The 13,012-nt window shown below is 53.6% G+C and overlaps 4 protein-coding genes across 4 annotated transcripts; all 4 read left to right on the top strand.

Moving 5' to 3' along the window:
* Nucleotides 1-1,036: 1,036 nt before the first annotated feature.
* On the top strand, nucleotides 1,037-1,791 carry A1O3_02310 (ubiquitin-conjugating enzyme E2 8; the record flags this gene model as incomplete). Its single annotated transcript, XM_007732451.1, has 4 exons — nucleotides 1,037-1,160; nucleotides 1,246-1,360; nucleotides 1,419-1,600; nucleotides 1,652-1,791. The coding sequence occupies 4 exons, from the start codon at nucleotides 1,037-1,039 to the stop codon at nucleotides 1,789-1,791; spliced, it is 561 nt and encodes a 186-aa protein (XP_007730641.1).
* A 541-nt stretch (nucleotides 1,792-2,332) lies between these two features.
* Nucleotides 2,333-3,235, top strand: A1O3_02311 (uncharacterized protein; the record flags this gene model as incomplete). The annotated part of the gene is made up of 1 exon (XM_007732452.1): nucleotides 2,333-3,235. The coding sequence occupies one exon, from the start codon at nucleotides 2,333-2,335 to the stop codon at nucleotides 3,233-3,235; it is 903 nt and encodes a 300-aa protein (XP_007730642.1).
* Nucleotides 3,236-4,148: 913 nt separating this feature from the next.
* A1O3_02312 (uncharacterized protein) lies at nucleotides 4,149-7,205 on the top strand (the record flags this gene model as incomplete). Its single annotated transcript, XM_007732453.1, has 1 exon — nucleotides 4,149-7,205. One exon carries the CDS (start codon nucleotides 4,149-4,151, stop codon nucleotides 7,203-7,205), a length of 3,057 nt encoding a protein of 1,018 aa, XP_007730643.1.
* Nucleotides 7,206-10,724: 3,519 nt separating this feature from the next.
* Nucleotides 10,725-12,494, top strand: A1O3_02313 (AGC/YANK protein kinase; the record flags this gene model as incomplete). The annotated part of the gene is made up of 4 exons (XM_007732454.1): nucleotides 10,725-10,767; nucleotides 10,790-10,945; nucleotides 10,995-11,922; nucleotides 11,978-12,494. The coding sequence occupies 4 exons, from the start codon at nucleotides 10,725-10,727 to the stop codon at nucleotides 12,492-12,494; spliced, it is 1,644 nt and encodes a 547-aa protein (XP_007730644.1).
* Nucleotides 12,495-13,012: the final 518 nt, after the last annotated feature.

Here is a 13,012-nt window from a genome sequence, read left to right on the forward strand (position 1 = left end):
GGTTAGGCACCCTCTTCCACCCCTCTCTCTTGCCTCTCCCTCAAAGGGCTTAGGCTTACTGTAAGGCCCTGAGGCCCAGGCGCTCCCTCTTTCACTAATTCAACGTGCCACTGCTCCGTGCTCACAGTACCCCAGCTTGATAGGTAGGTACTCAGAAGTCATAGGCCGACTGATATATGACGCCTACCTAACTTGCCAGGCCAAGCTCAGGTCTCAGAAGCCATGCCATGCAGGCTCAAGCTGTCTCATTCATCCTACAGAGTAAGGCCATGATTACTCTTAGAGCGTGGCCTTGTGCCTGAATGTTCTTTGATTCTTTGATTGCAGTGACCTCCATCCACTGCCGGCAGCCGATAAAGATAATGCGCCATCAACCAATGTTCTGCTTGTTTCCGAACATGGACATGGGCAGCTGACCAGACGACCTGACTGTCGTAAGTTGTGGGCTCAGGCTTACTTATCGCATGCCCAACCCTGGTGCCAGTTGGGGGGCTAATAAGGAGGCTCCTCAGCACTAGTGGGTGATTGCTTGGTGCTCATGCCCCTGGCCGGCTGCCAACCGGCTTAGGCTCACTACTGACCCAACGCCCCACGCCTCGCAAGCATCCTGAACATCGAACACCGCATCTCTCTGTTCTTGTGTCTTCTACGTTCAACCTACCTGCTCACCTGTACCCTCTCTTGCCGCTCCAATCTGATCTCAGCACATACGGCCGCACGACATTCCCTTCAACGAACCCTTCACACCTGGTCCCTTTCACCTGGGAACTTCCCTGAGCATCCTTGACCTGTCTGCACCCGCAGAAAGAGCCGAGCCCGACCCGCCATTTCATTCCCGATCCTGCTCCGCGAGCCCATTTTCTCCCGAAATCGTTCCCTCCTTGTCACCAGTATTACAACACTTACCTGAGTTCGAGGACGCTCCAGCTCTATTCAATCCCGAACTAGGTAGCACCAAAGACCCTATCCCTCGGAACAAAGCGCCTTCAAGAACAGCAGGATATCATATCCACTTCCACGCATTTGGTGAGGCATCATGAGTAGTCCAAAGCGGAGGATAGAGACAGATGTGATGAAGCTCATGATGAGCGACTATGAGGTGACCTTGGTCAACGACAACATGCAGGAGTTCTATGTCATCTTTAAGGGACCCTCCGAAAGTAAGAGCATGGATTCCTGTCACAAATGGCACACTGATCGATCCTGTGCAAGATCACGGTGACTGACCGAGGACTTTGTCTGTAGCACCCTTCGCAGATGGCAAGTGGAAAGTCCACGTTGAGCTACCCGACCAATACCCATACAAATCGCCTTCGATCGGCTTTGTCAACAAGATCTTTCACCCAAACATCGATGAGGGGTCAGTTGTCGTGCGGTGCATATTCTCGGAGGCTGGATTTACTGACACATGTACGCAGGTCCGGTTCAGTATGCTTGGATGTCATCAACCAGACTTGGTCGCCCATGTTCGACATGATCAATATATTCGAAGTCTTCCTCCCCCAGCTTCTTAGATATCCGAATCCGACCGATCCATTGAACGGAGAAGCAGCCGCGCTGCTCATGAGGGAACCGAGAAGCTACGATGCCAGAGTCAAAGGTACGTTGAGGTAGTGCTATGGATTAGCGGGCTTGCTGACTGGCCATCCAGAATACATCACTCAGTATGCGACAAACATTCACGACGATGCCGATCAAGACGAAGGTGAGACCGACGATGAATTGAGCGAAGTTGAAGACTTTGATAGCGACGGCGAAGACGAACCAGCTGGGACAATGGAGGACGTATAGGGTTACGGCATGAAGTTCTGTTTAAGTCAGGCTAGGACCGGCGTTCGGAGCCCGGGAACTGCAGGCAGATGCGTCAGGGTCAGGGTTTGGAGTCTGCTTTTGCTATATCTCAACTACTAGTTTGTGAGGAATAACACTCTTCTCAAAGCAGACCACAAAAGGCTCAAATGCGTTCACCTAAATTGAGGCGTGCAGTAGTGGTGGTATCGCATGTCAATGCGACGAGTCGTGTGCAGCGAGCGGATGATCGTGGCAGCCTGAGCCATATTCGATACTAGTGGTACGTCATAATCACCGCCCAATATCCAATATTACACCATCAGTCTCCAGCCACGCGACCCCTCTGCCGGCCAGCTCAATTGTCGTCGTCGTCTCAGGTCGTTGGCGTGTCACAGGCATCACTCGATCCTGAAACATAGGAGTCACAGTCACCCGGTCTTCAACATCTTCTTAACTATTAAGGATCCGTACGGCGTACGTATTAACCTGCTCACAGCCATTTCGTCTTCACTGCGGACATCTGAGATCCGCTCGGATGGCCATGGCGCGACCCCTCGACGCCCTGCCAGCAGAAGTGCTCCTGCGCGTATTTTCATTCCTAGAGGTCCCAGATCTACTGCAAGTGAGTCGCACATGTCATGCGCTCCGCGACATCGCCTGCGATCCTTTACTGCACCTTGAGCGGCTTCACGATGCGTCCCATACCTTGTCTATCACCCTCGCGCGACGGCCCAGGAAGTCCTCCATCAGCCCGCCCAATTCCTGGATCTGGCTAAGCAAGACCAATGTCCTGTCTCGTCAGATAAGCAAGAGCCTCGTCCGCATCCGTCTCAGTCACAGCCTCGAACATAGACCGAGCCCGCGCCAACTGGTTGAAAGAGCCATTCTCCCTTCCTCGTGCACAGGTTATTGGTCGCCGGTGTCGCCTGCTCTGATACAGTCACAACAAGCCATCCAAAGACGGAGATTGATGGACGGCCTGGGGCGCAAGTTGGAGAGGAGACCTAGCATGCATAGTCTGGTGTCTCTCAACATTCTGCCGGAAGAATGTGCCCGTCGGAGTGTATCTCCGGCCATCGTGGCTACGCGCAGGAAAGTGATACGAGAAAGCTTGAAGGACGGTCTACGAGCTTGGGTGGAGGGTCGTGCGATACAGGCACAGAAGAGGAAAGCGGACGAGGCGGAGGCCTCCGAGAAGATCACAGTAAAGACCCTGGTACGGAGATTCGGTGCTAGGAAGCTTCTCCAAGAGATGGCAGAGAATGTCGATTCTGTAAGTCTGGAGAAGAGGAAGGCGCAAGCAAGATGGGGAAGGGAGGTTGAACTGGCGCGGAAGGACGAAGAGAAGAGAGCCGCATCGACCGGCGCTTGTGCTCATCCCACCAGAGCACATGTTCTGGGACTCCGGAAGTTTTGGGAGGGGGTAATTCGAGCAGCAGGGTGACTCTTTGATGGCGACCTGAACGTTCTCTTTCGATCTGGTCAAGAAATTTGGGTGGGAGTTTCTAAAGCCTTTCCTACTATCTTCTGCTCGCGAATGCTATCATCGTCTTGTCGGCTCCGTGGTTCTAGACACCATATGTAGATGTAGCCCGACCCATTCCGGCATTCGAACACTACTAACGGCTGTTGCAAGAAAGCTAAAACACTTCCATGTGTCTTTATCTCACTCTGGCTGTGAGCCAAGGCTGCAGCGTGCATTGACGAGGCTGGGGACATCTGGGTGGCCTCGCCCACCGTTTTGGTCGAGATGATGTCAACAGCCTTCACCAGTCCACTCTTTACCGCTCCAACGCCTTGGATAACGTGAATTCTTTCCTCGCACACAACAAATGGCAATTCGGCTGGAGTGTTAAATTCACTGGATTGAAAGTAAGCCAAAACAATGCGCATGATCACCAGCGCGGTCTTTGAGAGCTGACAACATGACATCTAGGAGAGAAGACCAACTGCGAGGGTTGAGTTTGGAAGCACTCCTCAGACGCAGTGTCACCAGCAGCCCACCGGCAGAAACTGCAAAGCGCACGGCATCGACATCTCCTAGAGACCTGGCACAAGTGCATTCACATCTGCGGCCCTCTCCAGCTCCGCCCTCGCCCTCGCCTGGTTGTCCTGCCAACAGCTGTGTGTGGAGGTCTGCGACTTCGCCCGCAGGGCCCCCTCCACCACTTCACATCTCCGACACCCCAAGTCCGAAGTATCCATCGTCGTTAGATACTCAGAATATCATCTTCGGTCAAGGTCAACCTCATGCTGAGTCGCGCGTTGGAGTAAGGCACACCCCATTCTTCAATTTCACCTTGCAGGTCGACATGGTACGAGAGCAAGAACCGGCCCGCAATCCACTTGCGCCCTCCATGGGGAACTCGTTGCCTCCTCCTAATCCTCAGCGGAAGGACAAAGACACCAATGCGGTTGCAGCGCCTCGCCCGCCGCAACTCTATCCGGATTTGCACCATGCAATCCCAAGCGAGCCAGAGTTCGGGAAGCCGACAAGTCTTGGAGCCTCACCACAACCGTTTGCGAGGACACAGCCGCTTGTAAGACCAGGCACCAATGTATCAGCACCTAGACAGGCCGGCGGAAATCAAAAAGACAAATACTCTAATCTTTTCGTCCCTCCGAAGAACCCTTCGCAGCGAGCAGAGCTGCACAAACCTCACGTGTCTACAAACCCATTACAAGCATTCCGAGCTATTAAGAGCAGCAACAGCCAGCCTGCTAAACCATCTTCGTCTCGTGCGCTGCCCCAGGATGACGACGTCGTCGAAATACCCAACCCTACAAGCTTTCCCAGATGGCAACCGAAGCCTTTCGTTCATCCTACATTCTCCTCTCAGACATCGACGAATCCTTACTTTAAACCTCAGAATGTTGTGGACCTCACACTGGACCGGAGCGGAATGGCTGCGAAGAATGATTTCTTCAAGGAGGAGTCATACTCGAATGCGGATCCTTACATCTACATGGATTCAGCTCAAGCAAACGAGAACATCAAAGCCCTTCTGGAAGGGGCGTTTGAAGAGGAAGAGGACAAACCGCGGACACGAAGTAGAAAGAAACCATCCGAGACGAAGGTGGACGATCTGGCGGACAAGATCAAGAACATGACTGTTAAAGGGGAGGACAAGACAGACGCAGACGACGAGGAGGAAGAGGAAGAGGAAGAGGAAGAAGACGGTACTGTCGTCGGACTCAAAGTCAAGCTTCTTCCTCATCAGATCGAAGGTGTCAGTTGGATGCGCGACAAGGAGACGGGCACGAAGAAGACCAGAGGAGTGTTACCGAAGGGCGGCATTCTGGCAGATGACATGGGCTTGGGAAAGACGATACAGTCGATAGCACTCATACTCACCAACCCCAAGCCAAGTACCCAGGAGTTGGAGGCGACTAAGCGCAAACTGCCTGAGGGAATCTGCAAGGGCACTCTTGTGGTGGCTCCGCTCGCTTTGATCAAACAGTGGGAAGGTGAAATCAAGGACCGGATTGACGAAGACCATGCTTTGAAGGTCTGTGTCCATCATGGACCCCAGCGAGCAAAGAGCTACAAGGAGCTCCTGAAATACGACATTGTCATCACCACCTATCAGACGCTCTCATCGGAACATGCAGGATCCGAGGGCTCACTGAAAGTCGGGTGTTTCGGAGTGCATTGGTACAGAATCATGCTGGACGAGGCACATTCAATCAAAAATCGCAATGCCAAAGCCACGAAAGCCGCTTGCGCCTTGAATGCGGAATACCGGTGGTGTCTTACCGGCACTCCGATGCAAAACAACCTGGACGAATTGCAAAGCCTAATCCACTTTCTGCGGATCAAGCCTTACGATGATTTGAATCAATGGCGGGAGCAAATCACCAAACCCTGGAACAATGGCAAGGCAGGACTCGCGCTTAGGCGGTTGCAGGTCTACCTGAAAGCCTTTATGAAGCGGCGAACGAAAGACGTCCTGAAGCAACAGGGTCCTTCCAAGGACGGGAAGGGCCGGGTAGAAGGGAAGTCTCCTGGCTTCAAGATTGTTGCACGGACTGTTGAGAAAGTCGAGGCCGAGTTTACAGACGCGGAGCGAGAGTTTTACAAGCGACTCGAATCAAGAACGGACCGAAGTTTGGAGATGATGATGGCAGGCAACAAAATGAGCTACGCCTCGGCGTTGGTGCTTCTGATGCGCCTCCGACAAGCCTGTAACCACCCCAAACTGACAGGTAGTGATCTGAGCACCGAAAATGACGCTTTGAGCGGCAGTCAGACACCCAGTCGAAGAAAAGCCAGTGTTGAAGATGATATGGACAACATTGCGAATATGCTTGGTGGACTTAGTGTGGAGACCAAGCGATGTGATGTGTGCCAGGTCGAGCTCAGCAGGAAAGAAGCTTCGGAGGGAGTCATTCGCTGTGTCGAATGTGAAGCAGATCTGCGAAACTCGAATGCACAATTCCAGGAGAAGAAGAAAGCAAAGAAAGAGAGGAGAATCCAGCAGGAACGACGAGCGGTTACAGCTCAGCGAAGAGTCGCCCGGCGTATCGTCGAGGACAGCGACGAAGAAGAGAACGGAGAAGAAGACGCAGACGATGCTTCCTCATCTCTTGCAGAAGATGGTACCGACGATGATGAATATTCTTCAGACGAGTCCGACTCCCAAGAGGCGAGCATTTTCCAATCGACCAAGATCCGACGGCTCATGTCCATCTTGAAGTCGGACTCGCACCAACACAAGTACATCGTCTTTTCCTTTTTCACGTCGATGCTGGACCTGATCGAACCGTTTCTGAAGGACAACCGCGTCCGGTTCGTGCGCTATGACGGCAAAATGCGCAATGACGCCCGTGAGGCAAGCTTGCACTCTCTGCGAAGCGATCCCTCTGTCCGGGTTCTGCTCTGCTCACTTCGGGCAGGAAGTCTCGGTCTGAATCTCACGGCGGCCAGTCGGGTGGTGATCCTGGAGCCGTTCTGGAATCCGTTCGTTGAAGAGCAGGCGATTGACCGGGTGCATCGGCTGAATCAAATCCATGACGTCAAGGTCTACAAGCTCACAGTGAAGGATACCGTGGAGGAGCGGATTCTCGAGCTCCAAGAGAAGAAGCGCGAACTAGCCAACGCCACCATTGAAGGCAAGAAGGGAGCCATGAAGCTGACACTACAAGACATGTTGAAGTTGTTCGGTAGAGAGGCGGAAAGCGAACATCCCGTTGAGGTGAACAGCGTTGAGATGGGATCGAGTCGGGGACGCGGACTCCTGGAGAGGACGACCACCTCGTCTAATAATACAGTTGCTACGGGTAGACCGGCCGGGGCTTACGGCTCTGGTTCCGGTTCCGGCAGCAATGGGAGTGGTGGGCGCGAGAGGATGCGTATCAGCGATGGGGCGAAGAATCCTCGCAAGGAGCATGAGATTTATGGTCGGAGATGGTGATTGACGCCGACGATGAAGCACGGTTTGGTTACACCCTGCGTGGCATCTAGATTATGACTTGGGATGGTTAGGGTATTGTGAGAGTAGACTGGATTTTGAGTAGGGCAGAAACGGCGAGCTAACACGACGGATGAACGATGAACGATGAAGTTTTATTCTCTCAGTGGTAGGATTTTGAAGGGCCTAGGGGTGGGTGCCAGAATTAAAGGCGGTTTATCCAACTGCTCCTTCGATACCTAGTAGGATTAGAGAAACCTAAGATACTAAATATACTCTACGGCCGCCCTCGAGTAACTCTCCTATACCTATTATATAAATTCGATATCTACGAACTAGAGATAGTAATAGGTAGGGCTACCTTATAACCCGCCATGTATTTTGGCACCCAGTCTTAGCCTTCCGGTCTGCCAGAGGACATGCGTAAGGGATCAAAGGCTGAGCCGCATGGTAACGTTGGCATATTATCTGTAGGTACAGAGTTGTGCCCTGCAAACTGCGGACGATTTTCTCTTGAGGCGGAGTCTGCAAATCAGCCGCATGAACGCTTCTGTTCCTCCACGACACCCTGTAACCCTGTACCCGGCGGCGCTGGTGTATGGTCTGCTTCATAAGCCACCTTTGTTTCCATGTATCGACCTCATCAGTGGTGGTGCTGGGTAAGGAAAAGGGTCCCTTGGAGGCAGCATCGACTGAAGTAGTGTTCAGCAAGAGCGCCGGCGCTGACTTATGGACCAGGAAAAAGCCCGAGGCCTCTACGCTCTACGCTCTACGAATACGCTCAACGGAGTACTCCGTACAGTATTGTGTGGTATGTGTATGCATTGATGCAAGAAACCTCAGCTGCCCACATCACCCAGGTGCCCGCAGCGGCTAGGTGCCATAATCATCACGTACAGTATTTGCCCCATCTTCTCCGCCGCGTCGTTCGTTCATCCTTATTCGCCCGTCGGCAAAGGGACTGCCAGGTTGGCTGAGAAAGTCGGAACGATTGGTCCAGAAAGGAAGTGAGTGGCAAGGAATCGATCTCTGCAGATGTCAGATGCAGAGCGAACTGGGGTCATTTTTTCAGCTAGGTTCATGGCCCGAGCGAGACGAAAAAAACGTGGCAGCCACAGTCGCACTTGGAGGGAAATGTTTGGCGAGGGAGCATGACAGCGGGAAGGCAATTCTCTCTCCGCCAATACAAGAGCGCGGTGCACTCCTTGCTGGCCTTCTGGAAAGGACGCCAACCCAACCCGCCAATCTGCGATGATTCGGGCAGCGCGAAGCCAGGTTTCCTGGAACAAGAACATCGGTGGGCAGTGGACAGTGGACAGTGGACAACCGAGGGACAAGGCCGGTGAGCATGTTTCAATATTCACCGCGAGAAGAGATGGCCGCAAGTGCAAGACACAGACGACGGACGCTGCAGCGGTACCTGGTAGTCATGTACCACCGACGAAAACAGATGACGGCCTGGCCGATCAGTCCGAGGCGAAATTCATATGACAACTACGTAGGACAAAGTCGAAACTTGGGCGCCAGATCCAACAGTCTGGGTACCTACTACTCGTACTACTACGTACTACTATTAGTAGTTGGCTTTTCCACTCTGTAACAGCGTCCGACTGCTGGGGAAGTGGAGAGCCTGTGCTGAAGATTTCTACATACGTAGTACGCTGCGGATTCCGGATGCTATGGAAGATTCAAGAGAAGCAGAGCAGGGAGTGTGGAGAAGGTCTGTGCCGGACCATGGACTCGAAGCTACACCAGGGTCGAGGCTTGTCCGCCCTGAAACGTGGTCTTCCCGGCATGAAGCCCCGGGCAAAACTAGGCTGCTAAGGTGCTACGCTGCTAGGCTGCTTAGGGAGCGAGCAATCGCTTAGAAGGTCAACCGCGTCCACTGGAAAAGGGGCGAATCTCAGCCCTCAGCCTGCGCTCGAATCGAGCAGAGAGCCAGCAGAGCCTGAGGGGCGGATGACAGTGACAGCTACAGCCTGTCAGCAAACACCACGCGGCAGCCCTCTTTGGTGGCCATGCAGGAGGCGAGAGGCCGCGTGGGTTTTGACAGATGCAGGCCCGGGTGGAGAGGTGGAGAGGGGCTAGGGGGCCCCTAGACCTTAGAGCCCTACGGCCTTAGGCCTTAGCAGGGGGCTTAGGCTTAGGCTCAGGCGTAGGCCATTAGGATTAGACTGGGGGCATGTCTCCTGGCCTTAGCCTGCCCTGTTACAGGCGCTTCCTTCCTGCCTAGGGCCCCATGCCATGTGCACTGTGCCGGCGTGGCGACCGGGGCGACCCCATCATCAATTTGTTCGAGAATAGTCGGTGTCAATCGTAGTACAGAGTCTGAATCCGGCCTGAATCTGACAGCACCTGTTGTCTGGGTACGGAATACTGCCACCTTCTCCCCCCCATCACCACCATCACGGTGGGAGCGAGAACCAACAACCAACATCGTTCCTGACGCCCCTGTTCAGTGTCAAGGTGCCTGTGCAGTGTCTGGCATTTGCCGAGGGGTTTTGTCAACTGCGAACTACTACTCAGGTGCTACTGTACGCTCTACTCCTTCCGTCCAGTAGTCGGCCACGCCTTGCTGTCATTCCCTTCCTTCCCTGACTTAGCACCGTTCTAACTGCAACCAGAGCCTCCTAAGCCCAAGCCCCTAACTTATAAGCCCTTAGCCACCCCTGCGACCTCGACTCCGCCCTACCAGACTAGAGGCCAGGCTTCAGGCTTCAGGCGTCAGGCTTCGGCTACTCGTACGGCCTTCTTGTATTAGGTATTAGATTCTGACTGTATCCTCCTCCTCCAGATAACTACCTAACTACCTTATTCACTCCTCGTCTTCTTTCGATCTCATACCCCAGCTCACTTCAAGTTGGACTGGACACAACTCGACTCCCTCCAGGCTATATCATCTCAGCTTCTGTCCCATCCATCAACCTCCCTGGACTTCATTACCCTGGCATTGTCCCCTATCCTGTCCCGCCAAACCGTCTTTCCCGCTCTCCCTTGCCTTACTCCAGGAGTGAGAACCTTTCAACCCTTATCGAACTCGGAGGAAAAGCGCCCGAAGCGTCCCGGTAGATCTACGATTGTCAATTTTCAATCACTCGCGTCCTCAGTGCCGCATCCGTGGCTTCAAGACGGTCGCCGCCACCACCACCACCACCACTCCGACTGCTGCCTCCCAATCGCCAGCTTCGGAGTTGTACAAACATCGTCTCTCCACTCAGATCGTGCAGGCCTTGTTTCCTGCCTGTCATGTGTGTGGCCTAAACTCTAAACTTGGGCAACCTTGCTTCAACACCAAGTCGAACGCTGTATTCCATCTCCGGCTTCACCACTAGCCTGGACCTTTCGCCACATCCGTCCGGAATCCCTCCGACTGTTCTGCTTCTGACCTTCTCGCTGTTGCAATCAAGACGTCAGAACGCATCCAACGCACCATTGTTCGATTTCCCATATGTTCTTATCGGTGCTGCCGAGCAAATTTGAAGTGGACCTTGGAGGCTTTTCTGTTCTCCGGCACGCTTATCAATGGGGAACTCTCAGGGCAAGCCAGTTGTCTTGACCGATGAAGGTTTGTTTCTTCTCCCTGACAGACAACTCGTGGGTGGTGCTCACTGTTCTCACAGTGAATCTAAATCACTTTCGCCTTCTGAGGGTGGTCGGCAAAGGTGCTTTCGGCAAAGTTCGTATCGTCGAGCGCAAAGACTCGGGTCTGACATTTGCGCTCAAATACATCCGCAAGGATGAAGGTACGTTTGGGCAGCTGTCCGTCTGAAGTCTGTTTATTGATGGTGATAGTGGTGCGCTCCGAAAGTGTCCGCAACATCATACGCGAACGGCGGATGCTCGAGCACCTAAACCACCCATTTCTTTGCAATCTTCGCTACGGTTTTCAAGATGTCGAGTATCTGTATTTGGTGGTCGATTTGATGAACGGCGGCGATCTTCGATTTCACATTCAACGCAAGGCTTTCACCGAAGACGCCATTCGCTTCTGGATGGCCGAACTAGCTTGCGCCCTCCGATACATCCACAGCCAGGGCATCGTCCATCGAGATCTGAAACCAGATAACGTGCTGCTAGACTCGGAAGGCCATGTCCACTTGGCTGATTTCAACGTTGCCTCGGATTTCAAGCCGGGCAAACCTCTCACCAGTAAGTCGGGTACGCTGGCGTACTTGGCGCCCGAGGTGTTTCGGGGTCACGGCTATTACAGTGAGGTGGATTGGTGGTCCTTGGGTGTGACCATGTATGAGTCTGTCTATGGAAAACGGCCATTCGAGGGCAAGACTCATGAGGAGCTTGTCGACAACATCTGTGCGGCCAGTCCGCGATATTTTGTGACGAAGCCTCCCGTGTCGATGCCCTGTCTCCACGCCATGACCTCGTTGATCGAAAAGGATCGGCGGAAGCGAATCGGGGCCGCTGGCTTCGAAACCTTTACCAACCACCCTTTCTTCCAATGCATTGACTTTGACGCCCTGGAGCGGAAACAAATTCCTCCCGTCTTCATCCCGTCGAGTGAGAAGACAAACTTTGACGCCACATACGATCTTGAAGAACTACTTTTGGAGGAAGCTCCGTTGGAAGCCCGGGCGAGGAGACAAAAGCCCCGTGCGGAACTGCGCAACGACGCGTCCAGCAAAGAGATCCGAGAAGACGAGCTGCACCGCATGATTGAGACCATGTTTGAGCCTTTCGATTATACCCTGGCCAGTTATGATGTGTAAGCCGCAGCCTTAACGTACCGAGGAAAGTGGGATGGTGCTGACGAAATCTAGGAATGCTGCCGCTGCAGTTGCTGGGACAGTGCCTGACGAGCACGTTCACTTGGACACACACCAGCCCGAGTCACACTCTGTCCACACTTCTCCCGATGGTTCGCCCCCATTATCAACAGCCGGGATTGCCCTCACGCCTGATGCCGAGGAGGGTTTCCCTCCGCTGGACGAAATGGCAGCGGCACTGCCGCAATCACAAACCACACAGCGGCCAGCCTCATCTTCCAAGTCGTTCAGTCGCCCTCTTCCTCCGCAGAGACCCATCCCTGCCACACGGCAGCCGAGTAAAGGAGGCGGTGTACAGATGGTCCTGGACGAATCAGGCAGCTGGTCCAATCTGGCGGACCAGACCCCTCCCATAGCATCCGACGGTCTTCCAGATCCCGGAGCCAGGTACGAAAAGGGAGGTGGGAGCATGCTGGGATTTTTGAGTAGGAAGAAAGGTCGGGAACGGAGCCCCAAACCGAAAGAACCCGGGGTATTGGGCAAATACGGCGCCAGACATATCATTAGCTGAGGCAGCAAGCGACAATGAGCGAGAAATCTTTTTCAATTTGCAAACATTTGGTCCAGCTCGGGACTTTGGCGTCGGCCTTCGACGGGTTTGTCGGGGTCGAACTCGCTTCAGGGAAACGAGATCAGCAAGATCAAGCATACTACTAGACCTGGCTGTGGGTTGCAACAAGCTGCGGCAGAGACAGCTGTTCTGGAGCGTTGGTGTTCGACACCATTCGACGCAGTTGCATCCTTCGTCTGTTTCGACCAAAGGAAGCAGCACCAGCAGCCACTGGCGTAGCGGGACAACCAAAAGAGCACAGTGAAGAGGCGGCGGGGTTGACCATGATTCATGTCATGAGGGCAAAATGGAGCGGCAGAGTCGAAGCAAGGGTCGGGAGGTGGGAGGTGGGAGGTAGGAGATATTATTGTACATGGGAGCACATAATCTGTAATAACATCAGATATCTGAGTATGTGTACCTAGTATCCATACCTGATCTCGGACATGACAACAAACCGCCAGATTGCCTGTGGAGAT

The sequence above is a fragment of the Capronia epimyces genome (genome assembly GCF_000585565.1).
Source record: "Capronia epimyces CBS 606.96 chromosome Unknown aczIQ-supercont1.2, whole genome shotgun sequence".
NCBI classification, from domain to species: domain Eukaryota; kingdom Fungi; phylum Ascomycota; class Eurotiomycetes; order Chaetothyriales; family Herpotrichiellaceae; genus Capronia; species Capronia epimyces.